This window comes from Canis aureus, chromosome 1, assembly GCF_053574225.1.
Source record: "Canis aureus isolate CA01 chromosome 1, VMU_Caureus_v.1.0, whole genome shotgun sequence".
Taxonomy (NCBI): Eukaryota; Metazoa; Chordata; class Mammalia; order Carnivora; family Canidae; genus Canis; species Canis aureus.
This window is the reverse complement of record NC_135611.1, coordinates 86,248,791-86,267,900: the sequence shown is the minus strand read 5'-3', so window position 1 is coordinate 86,267,900 and position 19,110 is coordinate 86,248,791. Positions and strand designations below refer to the sequence as shown.

At 42.3% G+C, this 19,110-nt stretch overlaps 1 protein-coding gene and 1 long non-coding RNA gene across 2 annotated transcripts in view; both read left to right on the top strand.

The window, feature by feature from the left end:
- LOC144319153 (uncharacterized) overlaps positions 1 to 3,036 on the top strand; it is a 91,899-nt gene extending 88,863 nt beyond the window's left edge. The window contains exons 2-3 of the long non-coding RNA XR_013385081.1: positions 2,031 to 2,190; positions 2,779 to 3,036. This is a non-coding gene — a long non-coding RNA (uncharacterized LOC144319153). The remainder of the gene's footprint in view (positions 1 to 2,030; positions 2,191 to 2,778) is intronic.
- A 1,580-nt stretch (positions 3,037 to 4,616) lies between these two features.
- GDA (guanine deaminase) overlaps positions 4,617 to 19,110 on the top strand; it is an 81,316-nt gene continuing 66,822 nt past the window's right edge. Inside the window, exon 1 of the mRNA XM_077907093.1 lies at positions 4,617 to 4,844. Coding sequence (XP_077763219.1) covers positions 4,722 to 4,844 — 123 coding nt within the window. The 5' untranslated portion in view covers positions 4,617 to 4,721. The remainder of the gene's footprint in view (positions 4,845 to 19,110) is intronic.

The window sequence follows — 19,110 nt, the reverse complement described above, 5'->3', positions numbered from 1 at the left end:
AAATCAGCTAAACGAGGACTGAGCCATTTCTCTGTTGCCAGGAAATGCAGGAGATGCTCACAGACATAACTACTGCTGCACAGATAAAGGGTGCTCCTTCGATGGGAATGCAAACCTGCATTCTCACTTAAGAACTGGAAAATCGAGATCATTATTATTTGCTATCCATCAAGGCTTCCTACTCAGAAAAGCACAGTTTTAAAAGGAATGCATTTATCCCATCTCAGATTTTTGGTGTGCTTTTTTTCTTTCTTCTCTAAAGCATAACAAGCTTGTCAGAGTTTCCATGGTGAACGTGGGGCACCATGGAAACTGATAGATTTAGCTACACAAGAAGAATAAATAAAATAGGCAGGCATTTATTTCACTGTGTAATGACAACTTCTCTCCTGCCTGGAAGAGGAAAGTGGCTTCTCATTTAACCTGCCTGTCCTTCATTCTTTGTGCCTCACGAACACATGAGTTGTTCACTGCATCATTTTACTGACCCATGGTGATTGGATTGTTCTTCTCCTTGAGTCCATTGGTCCTGCTTTGGCTTCACTTTGGGTTAGATCTGTGTGTCACTGGCAACTGTTGGAAAACCACGTACAATGTGAAAGTTGTAAATGACAACTCACAAATCACCAACAGTCATGGCAAAATGGAATAGAAAATTCTTTGCAGTCTACTGTGATAAGACAATGTGTGAGAACAACTGGAGTCAAGACTCAGGTCCATCCTGTACTAACTAGACAGGCAAGCCAACTCCCCTGAACCTCAGTTTTTCCATCTCTAAAATGGTTAAAATATATCCTCTTCCTACTCTATAAGATTGTTGTGAGGCTCAGAATAAGATAATGGAAGAGAAAAACCTTTTTCAATGATGAAGTTCTGTCTTGCAGGAGAGACTGACTAGCTACGGATATAATTATATGAATAAAGTGACCAAAATATCAAAACTGATCATGCCATGTTCCTGTCCTTTGCCTCAGGGAGTTAGAGGTTCAGAATATACTGGTCCCTCCCAGTAGTTGTGGAGTTTTGAGACTACCTGGTTCCATCTAAAAGTAGGGAGAAATGTGATTTTGAGAAATGTAGCTGCTCAACTTTTCTGTGTGTTTGAAATTTTTCATAATAAAATGTTGGAAAACTAAATAACTGAAATGAAACTTTTCTTAACTTTTAGTCCTATTGAATTGATCACCATTAGCACACAACCTCTGTAGATTTTTTTTTTTTGTCACTGAAATATGTGCAATAGAGCCATCACTTGAAATTCAACATTTTTTGTATAAGTCTGTTGAGTATATCTTATTAGCAGGGCACTGTATTAAGGGGATACAGAGAAAGAAAGGAAGAAGACATGGTCCTTAAGTAGAACACAATCTTCTGGTGGAGATAGATAATAAAGGAACAATTCTAGCACCCCAAAAACTCAGAGAAGGAGCACTTAGCACCTGAGAGAGTGAGGAATTGTAAAGATTTTCTGGAAGGGGTTGGGAATGGGCAATTAAGTTGAAAGATTTAGCCAGGGGGGAGTGGGAAGTAGAATAAGGCAGGCATGGTGTAAGGTGGCATAAGGGCACTGCAGGCAGAGATCGTGAGCAAAGCAGATGAGTAGTATGTGGGATAGTGGAGGGAGAAGAGCCTGAAGAAGCAGTGAGGGCTTTGGGAAGCCTCCATACCAAGGAGCATCTCTTTTCTTTGGAAGGAAGTGATATGTGGGGTAGCACTGAAAGTACATACCATTGTGGATTTCCTTTTGAGAAATTGTGTTGGTGAGGGTTGAAAGGTGCCATTGCTGATGGAATAGTGATACTAGTAAATACCAGGGAAATGCACATTGAATACTATCTTCTCAGGTCTTTCAGCTCTAATATTGCATGAATATAAACGTGGGCTATAGAAAAAGCTGAAGAATAGAAGCTGCTATTGGTACATTCTTTGCCTGGTCAGAATAATCATATTAACCAGAAGCTGTCTTGTGATGAGCTTGGGCCATATTTCAAAGATGAATGTTAAAGCTCTTCACTCCTTTCTTCCTCCAGACTTCCATGGCCTTGAGAACATTTCCCTGGAGACACTGAGATGGGAGTCGAAATTCCAGGAGGACCAACAAAGTAAAGGATGAGGATGGAGAACACATGAGAATAGTTGGAAAGCCAAGATTTCTTGGTCTTTGGCTGAGCTGAGGGTCCCAGGTCCCAGGTGAGGTGCCTACAACTTGGCTGGGAGTTGAAGTGGGAGAGAGTACTGCTTGGAAGAGCTAACTCCCCAGGAGTGCTAACACTACGTCCTCTGGGGGCCCATGACCATTCCTTCTGTTTAAGATTAACTTTATTTAAAGCTGCACAATAATTACTCATTCCATAAACCAGACATAACAATGTCAACAAACATCAAAACAAAATTCCCTAGCAATTCCATTTGCTCAACAGAACAATACCCATTGTTTGGTATACCATTTACATTCTAGCCTACATACCTACAGGTTCCTCATGATTTTAACCGCTGCATAAGTGACATTTTAAAAAAACTTACCGTTTTATTATATGTAACTCCCATATGGCTACATAGTTCTCCTATTTTTAACAACTGCATAATACTCTACTGAATAAATAGATTCTATTTTACTAAACCAGTCTCTGTTGTTAGTTGCTCAGATTGCTTTCATTAAAAACAAAAACAAAAACATTAGCTGTATCTGTTTTAGGGAACCAATATCTCTTTTGGAAACATTTAATTGGCTCCCTTTTAAATACTAAAACCCAGACATTTTCTTCACTTTTATTTCAGAGGTTCATATGTATACGAGCCTAGGTCAAGAGGATGTTTTCTTTTGTGCTAGCTGTTGGAACTGCAAGGAGGGAGTGCGGTCTGCAGAATCAAGAAAAGATGCCAGGAAGAAAGGGCTAATGTGGCAACTTCAGGAGGCAAGTCCAATGCTCTCGGCTTCAGGGCTTCCTATTTCTGAGTCCTTGGTGGGGTGAGCACCACCTTGGTGTGCCCGAGACTGCAGAGTATCCTTAACATGACAAAACCAAGGAGGGAATGAATCATTTATGTAAACTAGCCCTGTGTCATAATAATAATTCAGAGAAAGCCTGCTAATGCACTGAAATGAGAAACCCTTATAGATATTTATATACCTCTCTATCTAATAGATATTTATATAAGGTAGGTAATTTATATTATCTAGAATAGATACCAGAATAGATACTTATCTCAGGTTACTGCTGTGCTCCCCCAACACCATCCATACATTTAGTCAATAAATATGTATGAAACACTAGGCACTGTTCTAGGCATAAGAGCCCCTATCTTGTGGTGCTTCCATTACTCTGTGTGCGTGTGTGTGCGTGTGTGTGTGTGTTGGGGTGAGAGAAGCAGAAATAAATGAAAGCACATGAAATAAATGAGGATGGATATGATAAATCCAATGGCAGACATAAGATGGGTTGATGGGATAGAAATTTCAGGGTTGGGGGTGCTACTAGTTTGGTGGTGGTTGGGTGGGTGGGGGGGTTACCCCAAAGAGCTACATTTGAGGCATACCACTGATGAGAAGAGCCAGTCATGTGAAGATCCATAGGAGGCATGAGGGGTCGAAGGAGCAGAATGTGTGAGGCACGAGTGGAGACCAGTTGGTCTTCCCGAAGGAACTCAGTAAATGACTCTGAATGTAGCTCGAGGAAGGAATGCCAACCTGGAAGCGGTCTTAGCAACCAGTCTAAATCCCATTTTCCCAAACGAAGATAAAGATGCTGAGCCCCACTGCCTTGACCACAGCCCCTTGTTCGTAGCCTGGTGCTCTTTCCAGAAAGCCGCGCCACACTGCCATTCCCAGTCCCTTGGCTTGAGAACTTAATTTTTCCCCCTAGTACACCTGGAATTAAATCAAATTCATGTATTTTAGGTGTGAGAAAGAGGGGGCTTGGAGTTGTGGATGGACACAAGGGGCAAAACACTGGCGCCAAGGTGGAAGACAGGGACTCTGGGGGTACAGATCAGCCTCCCCTGGCAGGGCCCCAGGTGATTCTGTTCAGAGATGCTTTCAGAACACCAGGTTAGGACAAATTCTGCAAGCTGCAGAAACTGAGAAATCTAACTGGTCGGTAAAGCCGGCAGCGCTAACTGACCTCTCCACCTGTTGCTGCACTTGTGCCTGTTCAGACTACAGGTGCTGCAGGTGGAAAAGGTCTGGTCACCAATAGCCCGAAGTTTAAAGGGCAGAGAAAAGCAGGAAGGTGCAACTCTAGGTATGCCAGTAAGGGAAGGTGGAGGGGGCGGGGGGACAGGTGCGATAGCAAATTGCTGAGGTACGGGGGTGGGGGCTGCAACCGTCGGCTCCTCCTGCCCCTTCCCTTCCCTCGCTCCCCTCCCCGGGGTCGGTCACTCAGCCACCCCGGGTTAAAAGAACTGCGCTGTGAGCGGTGATTTTGGAAACTCAAAGAGTTAACCTGCCAAAAACTAACACCGCGGAGGAGAGGAAGACCACACCCCGAGGGAGCGCGGAGCCCAGTGGCAGGGGAAGAAGCCTATTGGCATCGGGGAGGCAGGAGCCCGCCCCTGGGCGCGGCCTGCAGGGGGCAGGCTGCCGCTCGGGAAAGCGGGGGCAGGACGGAGCCCGGGCCCGAGGGGGTGCGCTCGGCAGCCGCCCGCAGGCGCAGGGACCGCTCCCCGCCCGCCCGGCGCGCCCTGCTCGGTCCGCGAGCCCCGCGCTGCGCTCCGCCGCCGACATGTGTGCCGCCCCGATGCCGCCCCTGGCGCACGTCTTCCGGGGGACCTTCATCCACTCCACCTGGGCTAACCCCATGGAGGTGCTGCGGGACCACCTCCTCGGCGTGAGCGACAGCGGCAAAGTAAGCGGGCGCGGGGTCCGGGCTCCCGACGCGCGCGGACAGGCGGACGCGCCGTCGCGCGGGGCCGAGCCGCCGGGTGCGGAGTGAGCTGGAGCGTCGGCTGCTCAGAGCCCCGGGCGCTCGCCCGCCGCCGGCCGGGGCCCCCCCCAGTCGCGGGAGCCGGGAGCCGGGGCCGGGGCCGGGGCCGGGGCCGGGGCCGGGGCCGGGAGCTGTAGGGAACTCGCCGTGGCCACCGGCGGTTGCTGAGACGGCCGTCCAGGCTGCTCGGGGAGGCCGAGCGCGGCGCTGCCCTCGCGAACCTTCAGGAACCCTTCAGGAACCTGAGCCCGGCTTCATGCATCCTTGCATCCTGCGCCTGCCTGCACGGGCGGGGCGAGGCGCCCCGGACGGAGGATCGAACTGATCGTGGGAGCAGTAACAGAGGAGGGGGTCACTTGCTTAATAGTGCTTAGCCCTTTCGCATAGAATAAGCAAAGGACTCGTTTACTCACCTGCTCGCTCAGCAGACAATGTACCGATGATCCCAACTAGATGACTCCTAATACTAGAAAGGACAGTCTCAGAGAAAGTATCCATGTCCCCCCAAGCCCCCCTATAGCCATCTGCATCCAAACAAGCAGTCCCGTTTTAAGTCTCAAAATGTCCACTATGAGTGTATCTTCTATTCTTGTTTCTCCAAACTCGGGATGTCTGCAAACGACCTAGGTAACTTGATGTCTAACACTTCCCGTTCAGACACACCGTGCAGGTGGTGGTAACTGCATCAGCAGTGGCTTAGCTAGTTTGGTAAGTGGAAGCCATTCCATTTTTAGCAGGAAAAAAAAAAAAAAAAAAAAAAAAAAGACGAGGATGGGATATTTTTGAGCTTTTCCCCAACTACCAGTCTGGTTAGCAAAAGTACACCTATTTGTGACTTGTCAGCTTGAAGTTACTATTCCTGACTAGAGATGCTTCCGAGTTGGTGACAGTTTTGAATCGTGACTCTTACATTTGGGGATACTTGAACTCTGTTTTCTTATGGTGCTTTAAAAACATTCCCTCTGTGCATATTCAGGGAGCCTGCTGCTGTGGTTCCAAGGTGATGGAACTCTCAGAGCTCCCCAAAATGGGGAGACTCCAATAACCCCCGAGACTGAGGAGTTTATTGCATAGTACACTTGACCCTCAAGTTTGGGAGAACCTTTAGGCTTGGGGCAGGTCTAAGGAAGCCACTGAACTGGGGAGAGATGAGAGGAGCTTGCCTAATCACAAGCTGCTGTTCAACTCTTAGGTTTCTTTTTAAAAAGTAATTTCTCATATCCAGAACTTTAATTGGTAAGATAGCAGGCAAGAGGGTGGACTTGAAGACTGTTTCAACCAGTGGAGAGGAGTCAGAAAAGGAAATAATTTATCTAAAAAAAGTTACCTATTCTGGGGGTTGTACAGAAGAAGAAGCAAAATGTTGAGTCGGGGAGTCTATTCCTCATTAAGGAATGTACTGAAGTTATAAATTTAGAAAAATGCCATTCCCTCACAAGATAAAATTAACTAGGCATTGAATACCAAGGTGAGTTAATCAAGTACCTTGTAAAATATCCTAATCAGTGAATTGGTAACTGTTGATTGCTCTTCTAGCTGCAAGGCTGTTGATTGCTGACTATGTGTAAGGGGAGAATGTGCCATATATACTCCAAGATTTGATTTCTCCCATTTTGTAAGTGGGAATGCTTTGCCTTTATAGTTGCTGGGATAATAGTTATTTAAAAAATGTTAAGGTTCTTACACTAAATTATGTCCCCATAAAATAAATAAGTCTGTGGAGTCAGCATGATGTTTACATTTTTTACTGAGCTCCTAAAGCTGTTCACAAACCCTGGGATGATTGGAAACATCTCAGGTGGGGGATGGGGGTGGCCGGGGGACGGGTGGCAGAAGTTTGTTAATGTGTTGGTTCCTTGGGGTCATCCTCAGAGAATGTGAATCTGTAGGCCTGGAGAGGTCCCTAGGAAATGTCATTCCAGCAAAGGTCCCAGGAGATCTGGAGGCAGGTAGTGGATGGATTACATTTTGGGTGACCATAGTGTATAGGCTGTGTGATGGAACCAGTTGCGTGGGGTCTTGGACCTAGTTCTTCATTTTGAGCCGAGGCCTGGGGTAGCATGTGAGAGAGAAGTGGCATGACTTCATCCTTCCTCTCCCTTCTAAACCTCATCTCTCATTTTGTGTCACTTCATTTAGACCCAGAGTATGAAAATGAGTAACTACTTTTAATTTATTAATTAAAGCCCATTCAAAACTAAGTTAATTAAAAAATGCTCTAGTAAATGTTTTAGTCCTGGGCATTCTGAATTCAGAGTTAGTTCTTCTAGTGAAGTGGCATGTAGCTTTTTAAAAGAAAGACTCCAGAGTGTATAATTTATTTGCAGATATTTAATTATGTCTTGAGACACTATGTGCTCCGATATTACTAAATTATCTGATTCTTCCCACATAGAACAGGATCAGGTTGACTTTAAACTTACCTAAAAGATGCCCTGGGTCTTGTAATACACACTTACCTGGAAGCAAGCATGAAGAAGAGAATTCTTTTGGAGGTTAGTACCCTGGGGTAGCAGGAGAAAGTCCTATAAAGAAACCAGGGAACTGAGTTCAAGTTCAGTCTATACCACTTACTTTCTCTGAGACCATGAGTGAGACACGTAACCTGTCTGAGCCTCAGTTTCCTCATTAGTAGAATCAGATTTTCTTTCCTGAGTATTAAATGAGATAATGTATGAAAATGTGTGGCACTTAGTGGATATGTAACACATGACATATTCATTCTGTCCCCTTCTTTCCCTCTACTCCTAGTCATGTAGTTTTTGAATGTTGGTACGTTGGTGTTGGTGGGGTCAGGTTTGGACCTGACACCTAAGAAGGAATTCTTGAGTCTTTGGTGCAAAATGGTGGTTTTATTAAAGCACAAGGAAAGGACCTGTGGGCAGGAAGAGCTGCTGCCCCAGGATTGTGAGGAGCAAGTGATTATATACCTTAGGGCTGGGAGAAGTAAAGATAAAGGAAGTTCCAGGGGAAAAAAACAAACAAACAAAAAAAGAAAGTTCCAGAAGGACTTTCATATGCTAAAGAAGACTCAGGGTCCTGGAGGAATATTAATGATCTGCCTATCTCAGGTATCTGTCAGTGGGCTGCAGGTTATGACATTTAATTTCATCTATATTTCCTTCTGCATTTGTTTCCCATATCACTATCAAACCCTTAACCCCTTCCTCACTGTAGCATTTTTTGCATATTTCCACATGGTGGCATCATACAGACCAACAAGTGGAGAAGAAAGCCATGGCCTGCGATGCACTATGTGGGAAGCGGAGAGGTCACCAGATCTCAGCTGTGCAGCCTCACAGCTCCTGTCATTGGTCCACAGGGGCACAAAGATGCTTCTGGGAAGAAAGATCTGACGAACATTTGTTGCCAGGTTCGCTAGCACATCATGTTTAGTATCCCACCGTGTCATTATTCTCACTTACCGATGGGGAAGTTGAGACTTGTCTTCAGCTTGAGTTATGACCCTAGGGTCCTGGGATTGAGCCCCATGTTGGGCTCCCTGTTCAACAGGGAGTTTGCTGCTCCCTCTCCTTCTGCCCACCACCCCCCCCATTTGTGCTCTCTCTTACTCTCTCCTTCTCTCTCAAATAAATAAAATCTTAAAAAAAAAAGAAGAAAGAAGATGACAGGGGCAGTATAGTGTGTCAATTAAGATATGAACCTTTTTTTTTTTTTTTTTTTTTTTTTACTTTTTTCCCCTTGAGTATGGTGGATACACAATGTTACATTAGTTTTAGGTAAGATGAACTCTTAAGAGCGTTTCTGTCACTACCTATGTGAATTTGATGAAGTCACTTAACATTTCTATTTCCCGGTTTCCTAATGTATAAAATAATTAGTGTAATCCGGGATCCCTGGGTGGCGCAGCGGTTTGGCGCCTGCCTTTGGCCCAGGGCGCGATCCTGGAGACCCGGGATCGAATCCCACATCGGGCTCCTGGTGCATGGAGCCTGCTTCTCCCTCTGCCTGTGTCTCTGCGCCTCTCTCTCTCTCTCTCTGTGACTATCATAAATAAATAAAAATTTAAAAAAAAAAAAAAAAAAAAAAAAAAATAATTAGTGTAATCCATCTCATAAGGTTGTTGGAAGGCTTAAATGAATGAATAATTATGAAGTGCATAGAATAATGTCTTGCACATAGCATATGCCCAATAAACACCAGGAGTTATCAGCAGTGGAGATGGAGAGAGGTGGGTAGGATTTGTAGCGACTGAGATCAAGTCGATTGGATTTGATGAGAGATATGTGTGACTGTATTAAACCAGATGGTGGGATACTTATTTTCCCAGCTTCCTGGTGGTAAAAGGTGGCCACTGATGACCTTGTGACATGCAGGAAGTTGGCTCAGAGGCTTCTTAGAAATATTTTTCTTCTTAATAAACACGGGAAGAGAAGGTCTTCCTTTTTTGGATGCTCTCATGAGAGGAGCTGCTGCTGCTGCTGTTTGAGACTGTGAGGAAAAAATTAAGATGATCTCAGAGCCACTTGCCTAGTCCGTTCTCGAACATCATCAAATACATACAGGAATAACATCACTGGATAGTTAACTGTCCCTGGAACTGCCTCCTGCCCACTGTCCTCAGACTTCTGCATGATAATGAAATGTCTTCTTTGTCTCCATCTCTGTTAATTGCAGCCTAGGACACCTCTGACTCTTGCATTGCTTTTTTCAAAGAATCATATTTTACAAAGGACTACTCACTGTCTTCCCCTTCTCCCATTTCTGTCTTCTCCTTACTGGCCCAAAATGTCAGTGTCTTTTCAGGCACCCATATCAGTAGTCAAACCTGGCCAGTTCTCCTCTGGGGTATCTTTGTACACAATCCTCTCCATTGTCATTGACCTTGTCCAGCCTTTCATTGCCTCTTGCTAAAGAAATAGAGGAGCCTTCTAGCTCTTTGCTCCCCTGCATTCTGGTATATCTTCCACATGCCAGACCATTACTTTCTTGGAGCATAATAGAATCATATATCTCCTCTTTGACAACTACCTGTGGCTCTCTGTTGTCTCTAACATCCAATGCCCCCGACACTGTAGGCATGACACTATTTGGCTCCAGCCTGCTTTTCTAATACTTCCTCCCACTCCATCCTTCTCTCTGGCAAATGGGAGGAGGATTTCCATGACTGGTTTACACCGCAAGGTATCCATGAGCTGAGGGATGTCTATCCCTGCCAATTTCTCACTGTTTCCTAGCACATCGTGTTCTTTTATGCCTCTTCTGCGGGTGCCAATCTCACAGCCTAGAATAGCCCTCCTTTTTCTACCCCCCCTTTTTCCACTTCACCTCTTGAAATAAAAGGCCCCATTCTGACATCGTCTTCTTTTCAAAAGTTTCCCTGATCATCATCCTTCAGGTAGAATAGATTACCCTTTGTTCTCCCATAAATGTTGCCATATATATTGAAACCATTGTTTTTCTGGTAGTTAAGAGCATGGCTTCTGGAGTCAGACTATGTGGATTCAAATACCAACCCTGCCTCTTACTTGGATGAATTTTCTAACATATCTGAGCCTTGGCTCCCTCATTTATCAAATATGAATGACAATAGTACCCTGAGAGAGTGGTAAGACAGATGAGATAGTGTGTGTAAAGCATTTGGCACTAGTAATTGACAATAAGTATTGGCCACTGTTCTTATTTTTCTTTCACTAAGGTAATTATTTCATTCTTACCTTTCATCATGCTTAGCTTTATAGAATGTTCTCACTCATTGAGCTGATGAGAAGTTCTTTGACAAATGGGAGGTGAACTGGAGAGAAGTTAATATTTATTAAGTCATACTGTGTGTCAGACTCTGACAGATTCTTTGTTCATCAGCAATCCTGAGATGAGATAGCATCATGATCATCTTTTTCTTCTTCATCCTCTCTGCTTTACAAATGAAGAATGGAGGCTCAGAGAGTTGTCTATCTTGGCTGTAGTCACAGCAAGTAAACGGCAGAGCCAAGATTCACACCCATGTCTGTCTGATTTCCAAGATCTCTGCTCTTTCCAGAGTCTCTGCTGCCTCCTGTTATGGGAAAAGCTGAAATTATATTTTCCTAAGGGCTTCTCAACAGTATCCCATTGTTTCAGTACAAGTTAAGTGGTTAGTAAAGTGTGTTGCATGTGATATGTAATACAAAGATGTTTATGTGTGATGTGTAAAAAAAAAAAAAAAAGACGTTTCTAATTCCAGAGATTTTTTTCCCAAATTATAGTTGACACACAATGTTACGTTAATTTCAGAAGTACAACAAGTCTATACGTTATGCTATGCTCATCACAAGCATAGCTGCCATCTGTCACCATACAACACTTCTACGATACCATTGATTGTATTCCCAGTTCTGTGCCTTTTATCTCCATGAATTGTTCTTTCTATCACTGGAAGCCTGTGTCTCTTACTCCCCTTCACCCATTTTGCCCATCCCCCTTCTTCCTGTCCTCTGGCAACCATTAGTTTTTCTCTGTATTTATGTGTCTGTTTCTACTTTTGTCTTGTTTATTCATATGTTTTATTTTTTGGGTTCCACATGCAAGCAAAATCCTATGGTATTTGCTTTCTCTGTCTGACTCATTCCACTTACATAATACCCTCTAGGTCCATCCGGGTTGTTGCAAATGGCAAGATCTAATTCTTTTTTTTAAGACGGAATAAGAGTCCATTGTATATTGTATACCACATCTTCTTTATCCATTCATCTATTGGTGGATACTCAGGTTGCTTCCACATCTTGGCTATTGTAAATAATGCTGCAATAAACATTGAGATGCATCTATCTTTTTCAAATTAGTGTTTTCATCTTTCTTTCTTTCTTTCTTTCTTTCTTTATTTCTTTCTTTTTGTTTTGTTTTCATTTTCTTTGGGTAAATACCCAGTAGTAGAATTACTAGATCATATGGTGTTTCTATTTTTAATTTCTTTAGGAACTTCATAGTGTTTTCCACAGCAACTGCACCAATTTACATTCCCACCAGCAGTACACAAGGATTCCTTTTTCTCTACATCTTTGCCAACACCTGTTATTTCTTTTCTTTCTTTTTTTTTTTTTTTTTTTTACTTGTTTTCAGAGGAACACCTGTTATTTCCTTTTTTTTTTTTTTTTTTTACTCTAGCCATTCTGGCAGGTATAAGATGATATCCTAGAGAGATTTTTAAAGAGCACAATTGGACTTATTCTTTGAGGCTTTGAAGCAACACTGCTGGGTTTAACGAGTTTGCTACCCCCCTTCTGGTTCTATAACATTTCCTGTTCCTGGAATTTCTCAGCAATAATTTTTCTAAGATTGAGTTGATCTTAATAATAAATAAATGTTGATCATCTCCTAACAGATCTTATCTCATGCGTGATTTTGATGTTGTTTTCCTACTTTCTAAGAAGGCATACTCTTTTCCTTTGTGAAGACATTTTTTAGTTGACTTTATTACACTGATTTGTTAATGCTAAAGGATAAATTGCATTATCTTTAAATTTAACTTCTTTTTTTTTTTAAAGGTTTTATTTATTCACTTATGAGAAACACAGAGAGAGAGAGTTAGAGACACAGGCAGAGGGAGAAGCAGGCTCCATGCAAGGAACCCGATGTAGGACTCTATCCCGGGTCTCCATGATCACATCCTGGACTGAAGGTGGTGCTAAACCGCTGAGGCACCCGGGCTGCCCAAATTTAACTTCTTTTTTTTTTTTTTTTTTTTTTTTTTTTTTTTTCTCATTAAACTTTTGTTTTAATGGGTCTCAAAATTCTGTGACAGATTTTTGGTCAAGTTGTTTCCATTAAAAAGTACTGATTTTAAAAACTAATAACTTAAAACTGCCACACACGCACAAAAAAAAAAAAAAAAAAAACAAATGGTCCACAAAACATTCTCCTTTCCTTCTGAAGGTTTTACGATGCATTGTTATCATTAACCAGTCTTTTACTATTAAACTTAAATGGCCAATTGACACAAACAGTTCTGAGACCGTTCTTCCACCACTGATTAAGACTGGGGTGGCAGGTATTAGGGATAATATTCATTTAGCCTTCTGAGCTTTCTGGGCAGACTTGGTGACTTTGCCAGCTCCAGCTGCCTTCTTGTCCACTGCTTTGATGACACCCACAGCAACCGTCTGTCTCATGTCACGAACAGCAAAACGGCCCAGAGGAGGATAGTCAGAGAAGCTCTCAACACACATAGGTTTGCCAGGAACCATATCAACAATGGCAGCATCCCCAGATTTCAAGAACTTGGGACCATCTTCCAGCTTCTTTCCAGAACGACGATCTATCTTTTCCTTCAGCTCAGCAAACTTGCAAGCAATGTGAGCTGTGTGACAATCCAGCACAGGTGCATATCCAGCACTGATTTGGCCTGGATGGTTCAGGATAATCACCTGAGCTGTGAAGCCAGCTGCTTCCATTGGTGGGTCATTTTTGCTGTCACCAGCCACATTGCCACGACGAACATCTTTGACAGATACGTTCTTGACATTGAAGCCCACATTGTCCCCAGGAAGAGCCTCACTCAAAGCTTCATGGTGCATTTCAACAGACTTTACTTCAGTTGTAACATTGACTGGAGCAAAGGTGACCACCATACCAGGCTTAAGAACACCAGTCTCCACTCGACCCACTGGGACAGTACCAATACCACCAATTTTGTAGACGTCTTGGAGAGGCAGACGCAAGGGCTTATCAGTTGGACGAGTTGGTGGCAGAATGCAATCCAGGGCTTCAAGCAGTGTGGTTCCGCTGGCATTCCCATCTTTACGGGTGACTTTCCATCCCTTGAACCAAGGCATGTTAGCACTTGGCTCCAGCATGTTGTCACCATTCCAACCAGAAATTGGCACAAATGCTACTGTGTCGGGGTTGTAGCCAATTTTCTTAATGTAGGTGCTGACTTCTTTAACGATTTCCTCGTATCTCTTCTGGCTGTAGGGTGGTTCAGTGGAATCCATTTTGTTAACACCAACAATTAGTTGTTTTACACCCAGTGTGTAAGCCAGAAGGGCATGCTCACGGGTCTGCCCATTCTTGGAGATACCTGCTTCAAATTCACCAACACCAGCAGCAACAATCAGGACAGCACAGTCAGCCTGAGATGTGCCTGTAATCATGTTTTTGATAAAGTCTCTGTGTCCTGGGGCATCAATGATGGTCACGTAATACTTGCTGGTCTCGAATTTCCACAGGGAGATATCAATGGTGATACCACGTTCACGTTCAGCTTTCAGTTTATCCAAGACCCAGGCATACTTGAAGGAGCCTTTTCCCATCTCAGCAGCCTCCTTCTCAAATTTTTCGATAGTTCTTTTGTCGATCCCACCACATTTGTAGATCAGATGGCCAGTAGTGGTAGACTTGCCCGAATCTACGTGTCCAATGACGACGATGTTGATGTGAGTCTTCTCCTTTCCCATTTTGGTTTAGGTTTAGCGGTGGTTTTCACGACACCTGTGTTCTGGCGGCAAACCCGTTGCGAAAAAGCCCAAATTTAACTTCTAATTGAGATCCAGTTTTCAAAACCTTTTGACTGTTGTATTTGATGCTTCTGCTTGTCAAATGCTAATTTTGTCCCATTAATTAATTATTCATACACAATTACCTGAAACCATTACGTAGCAAATACCTCTCAAGTCTTTTCTTCCCCTGTTGGCCTGCACAGGATGGCACCCCTATGATTCCCATTTCTGTAGTCATAGTGCTCTTTCTCTTCTCAGCCTATTACTGGGTTTTTGAAAATTATTTTGACGGGATGAACCTTTCTCAGCAAAAACCCCACCAGAGAACCCAATTGTGTTGATCTCAATTTATCGGCAAGCTATTCACTCATGAGTTAAAAAACATCTTTGAAGGCTAGGGCAATGATACAGTAACTTAAATAGAAAGTTTTTAAACTTTAATTTAATAGTAATTTAATAGTAATTTAATAGAATTTAATTTAATTCCAGTAATTTAAATAGAAAAACATGTATCATGTGATCATATGCTCCCTCCATCCACCCACACCCTTATACACACACATGTAGAACGCATTTTCAGAAGGCAATAATAAAATTAAGAACCTAAATAATACTTTTGTAGGGCAGGAGTGCAGAGTTGGAATGTGGAGAATTTTTGTGTTGTACTTTATAACTTTTTGTATTGTTAGGTTTTTTTTGTTTCACTTTTATGATTTAATGTAAAATTTACCATTTTAGAGTGTATGCTTCAGCATCATTTATGACGGTCACAATGTTGTGTAACCATTACCATTCCCTAGTTCTAGAATATATCTGTCACCCCAAAAAGAAACCCATTAACCATGGAGCAGTACTCCCTTCGCTTCCCCTCCCCCACTCAGCAAACACTAATTTGCTTTCTTTCTCTAAGTTTGCATATTCTAGATGTTTCGTATAAATGGACACATACAGTATGTGACCTTTTGTGTCTGACTTTTTTTTACTTAGTTCAACGTTTTCAAGTTTCGCCCATGTTGTGGCATTGAGTCAGAGCCCTATTCCTTTTAACAGCTGAATAATTATCCATTGTAGAGATATATTTTGTTTATTTATTCATCAGTTGATGAGTGTTTGAATTGTTTCTATCTTTTTGTTTTGTTTTGTTTTGTTTCTATCTTGCTTACCATCAACAGTTCTGCTACCAACATCCTTGTGGAAATTTTAAAAACCTTTAAAATCTTTTGATGGCTTTCCATTGCTTAACTATGGGATGAACCTTAGCCTGGCCTCCTGAGTATTTGCCCAACTTTCCATATCATTTATGCCTTCATGTTTTTGTTTACACTCCTCTTTAATCTTCCATCTGCTGGATGAATATACCTTTTAAGACTAATTTAAGTGTCATTTCCTCAGTGGTATCATTGTTGTCACTCCAGCCCTCCTGTTCCCAGGCATAGCTAACCTCTTTGTGCTCCACTTTTGCTTGGCACCTTTTTACAGCTCTTACTTAGTCTCTTGACTCTTCCCCATAACCTCACCTTGAAGGGAGGGGTTATAACTTTATCACTTTCATATCCACAACTCTTAGCATACGGTAGGCACTCAGATGAATATTTGTTGGATAAATAAATGGTGTTTGGACTCTCACAATGTGATAACCAAGTTGGAAAAGTTTAGTTTAGGAGTCAGCAAAATGTACAGCGAGCTAAAAATATCTTCCAGATAACCAACTGTTTGAATAAGAACTCTGGGTTTTTCTAATCTAGATGCTTGATACAATGTATTTGGCCACTGGGAGTTGTAATTAGTTTCATGTCCTAGTGAATAATTAAGAACCTGGAAAAGTAGACTTTAATTGGAACCCTGAGACCTCATAAAATTCTCAAATGTCTTTAACTCAGACTATGTTAAGGATTTGGAATAATGTAGATTATAGAGGACTGCTTATTCCGTTCGGTTTTGTATAGTGGTTTGTTAAGTGTTCACTTCTTTATAAGATGGTGATTTCCTTAAAATATTGCTTGTAAATTGCCACTTACAATTACAGTCCTGGAATATGGTAGGCCCTCCATGAATAATGGTTCTTATTATCCATCTCCTGTCCCTCCTAGTACCTAGTGCTTTAGCACAAATTGGCATTCAGTACATGCTTCCGAATAAAAGAAAGGACAGAATGGGCTGCTGTACTCTGTATGCTATTCCTTTGGGAGCACAGATGAGGCAGCAGAGTTTTTCCTCCATACCATTTACCTAGAAGTTGTTTTCCTCCTGCCATGTGTAGAGCGGTCTCATATAAACCTTCACCCTCTTTTGAAGTAAAACACAGAGAGAAGCCATTCTAGGTCCCCAGCTCAGTGGGAGCATGTGAACCTTCTCAAGATCCAGCCTGCTGTGGACTCACTAGTCCTGTGGAGCTAGTATGCTTGGAGCTCGTACGAACTGACAACTGATGAGGAAAGAACAAAGACTTCAAGGGGTTGGAATAAAATGATGAGCAAAAGAGATGCAGGTTCTGTCTTATTTGCACTCAGAGTCAAAAATCAAATGATCATGGAAAAGTATATGATTTCTAAAGGAGAAAAATGCAGAGTGCAACAGAGCGTGAAACCAGAGGATGTGGCTTATTTTGAAGAGGTACTTCAAGAATGCACTCCTAAGAAAGTGACATTTGAGTTGAGTTTGAAGGTTAAATGGATTTAATTAGGCAGGGAAAGATAGAGAAAATGCCTGTGCCAGAGACTCACTGGGGAGAAAGAACTGGGAACTGATGTGATAGAGAGTAGAGAAGGAGAGTTGGTGGAAATAGATGAGGCCAGAGAGCTAAGCACCAGACTATTGTAGGCTTTTTCATTTATTCCCAAGACAATACAATGGGAAACCAGTAGAGGATGTTAGATAGAGGAAGATAGATCAGATTTGCATTTAAAAATGTGTATATAAACAGTAACTGCAGAATAACAGTAAAAATTGCAGGAAAACAAACTGGACCAGTGGTGCAGGGCAAGAGTAGTTGCCAGAGGAGATGAGTTGGAAGGCAATTGCAGTGGACCAGGAAAGAGACACACAGATGGTGGTAGAGTAGTGGTAGAGAAATGGGCAGATCTGTGACACAATAGAGAGGCAAAAAAATCAGTGAGATTTGGTGACTGGTTGGGTAGAGAGGGCTAGGGACAAGCTTCTCTGGGTTTCAGGTTTATACAACTGGATGGATGTGTTGGCCATCACTGGTGGAGGGAACAGAATAGATCCACCCAGGGAGAGCAGGCTCAGAGGTCTGTTATGATCATGCTGAGTTGAGGTGCCCTTGTGACATCCATATGGAGATATCAGGTAGGTGTTGGCTTGCAGGTCTGAAGCTCAGAGGAGATACCTGAATGGTAGCTATAAAATGTGAAATAAGGATCAAAAGAGAATGACTAGGTTGAGAAAGGCAACCCAGGGATCCCTGGGTGGCGCAGCGGTTTGGCGCCTGCCTTTGGCCCAGGGCGCGATCCTGGAGACCCGGGATCGAATCCCACATCAGGCTCCTGGTGCATGGAGCCTGCTTCTCCCTCTGCCTATGTCTCTGCCTCTCTTTCTCTCTCTCTCTGTGACTATCATAAATAAATAAAAATTAAAAAAAAAAAAAAAAAAAAGAGAAAGGCAACCCAAAGGTCAGGGGATAACCATGGGAGGGTAGTGTAATAGAAGGCAAAGGATAGGACACAACTTTAGGAGGAGAGAGTAGAGCAGATGGTGCACATTACTGAATAGCAGAAGTAAGAGGAATAATACTGGGAAAATGTCCAATGGATTTAGCAACCCGAGGTTATTGCTGGCCTTAAGAAAACTTATTTTGTAAAGAGAGAGGATGGCAATCAGCCTGATTTGGGTTTTGGAATGGGTAGAAGATAAGAAAATGCAGAAAGCGATCATAGACAACTCTTCTGAGATAATAAAGGTGTCATATTTTTGTTTACCATATGAGAAAAATAAAAGTGCCTTTAATAGTAATAAAATACAAATAAATTACATATGTTTTATTCTACCAATGCTTAGGTTATTTGAGGACTTTTTATACAAATGTTTCACTTCCATAAGTTATGTAAGCACTGGTATTGCCCACTTGGAAATGTTTGAGTGGATGCCAAGGCCTTGGCAAACATGTTATATGTCACAGCTTAAGTAGCTGCAGCCTTCTTAATAATCATTTTACTGTCTTATCTTAGAAATATAATTTATCTTTTATGTGTCACTGAAAATCTTTGTGTTCTGTCAGTGTTTTTGTTTTATAATGCAGGATGCCAGTAGTGAAACTGTTCTCATGTTGTTAAGATCAAACAGGAAAGGCGTACTTTTTCCTTAGTTTTGAGATTTTTTTTTTTGAAATTAAAACAAAAATAAATAAATAAAACTGGGAAAGACCATAAAACCAGATGTTTTCTTAATTTCAAAGTGCAGTTTGATTACAGGAAAGCATTTTTGGACTTCTGTTTTCTCAGAGGGAACTGAGAAAAACCTTACCCATTCCGTCCTTTCTGGTGAATTACTTTGAAAAGAAGATTTAATCCAGCTGAGATAAACAACTTATAAGTGACTCATATTAAGAAGGAGAACTGCAATCCTTACATGTATGAACACGGGCTTGTATAATCATTCTGTTTTTATTTCTCTGTCCAGACAATGAAGTAGAAGAAGGAGAAAAGCAGGATTTATGCCAATTGAAATTAGAACAAGGTGAATTATACCTAGAAAACTAGAAAGGACTGGATGCTTCCAAAATGCCAAGTCATTGG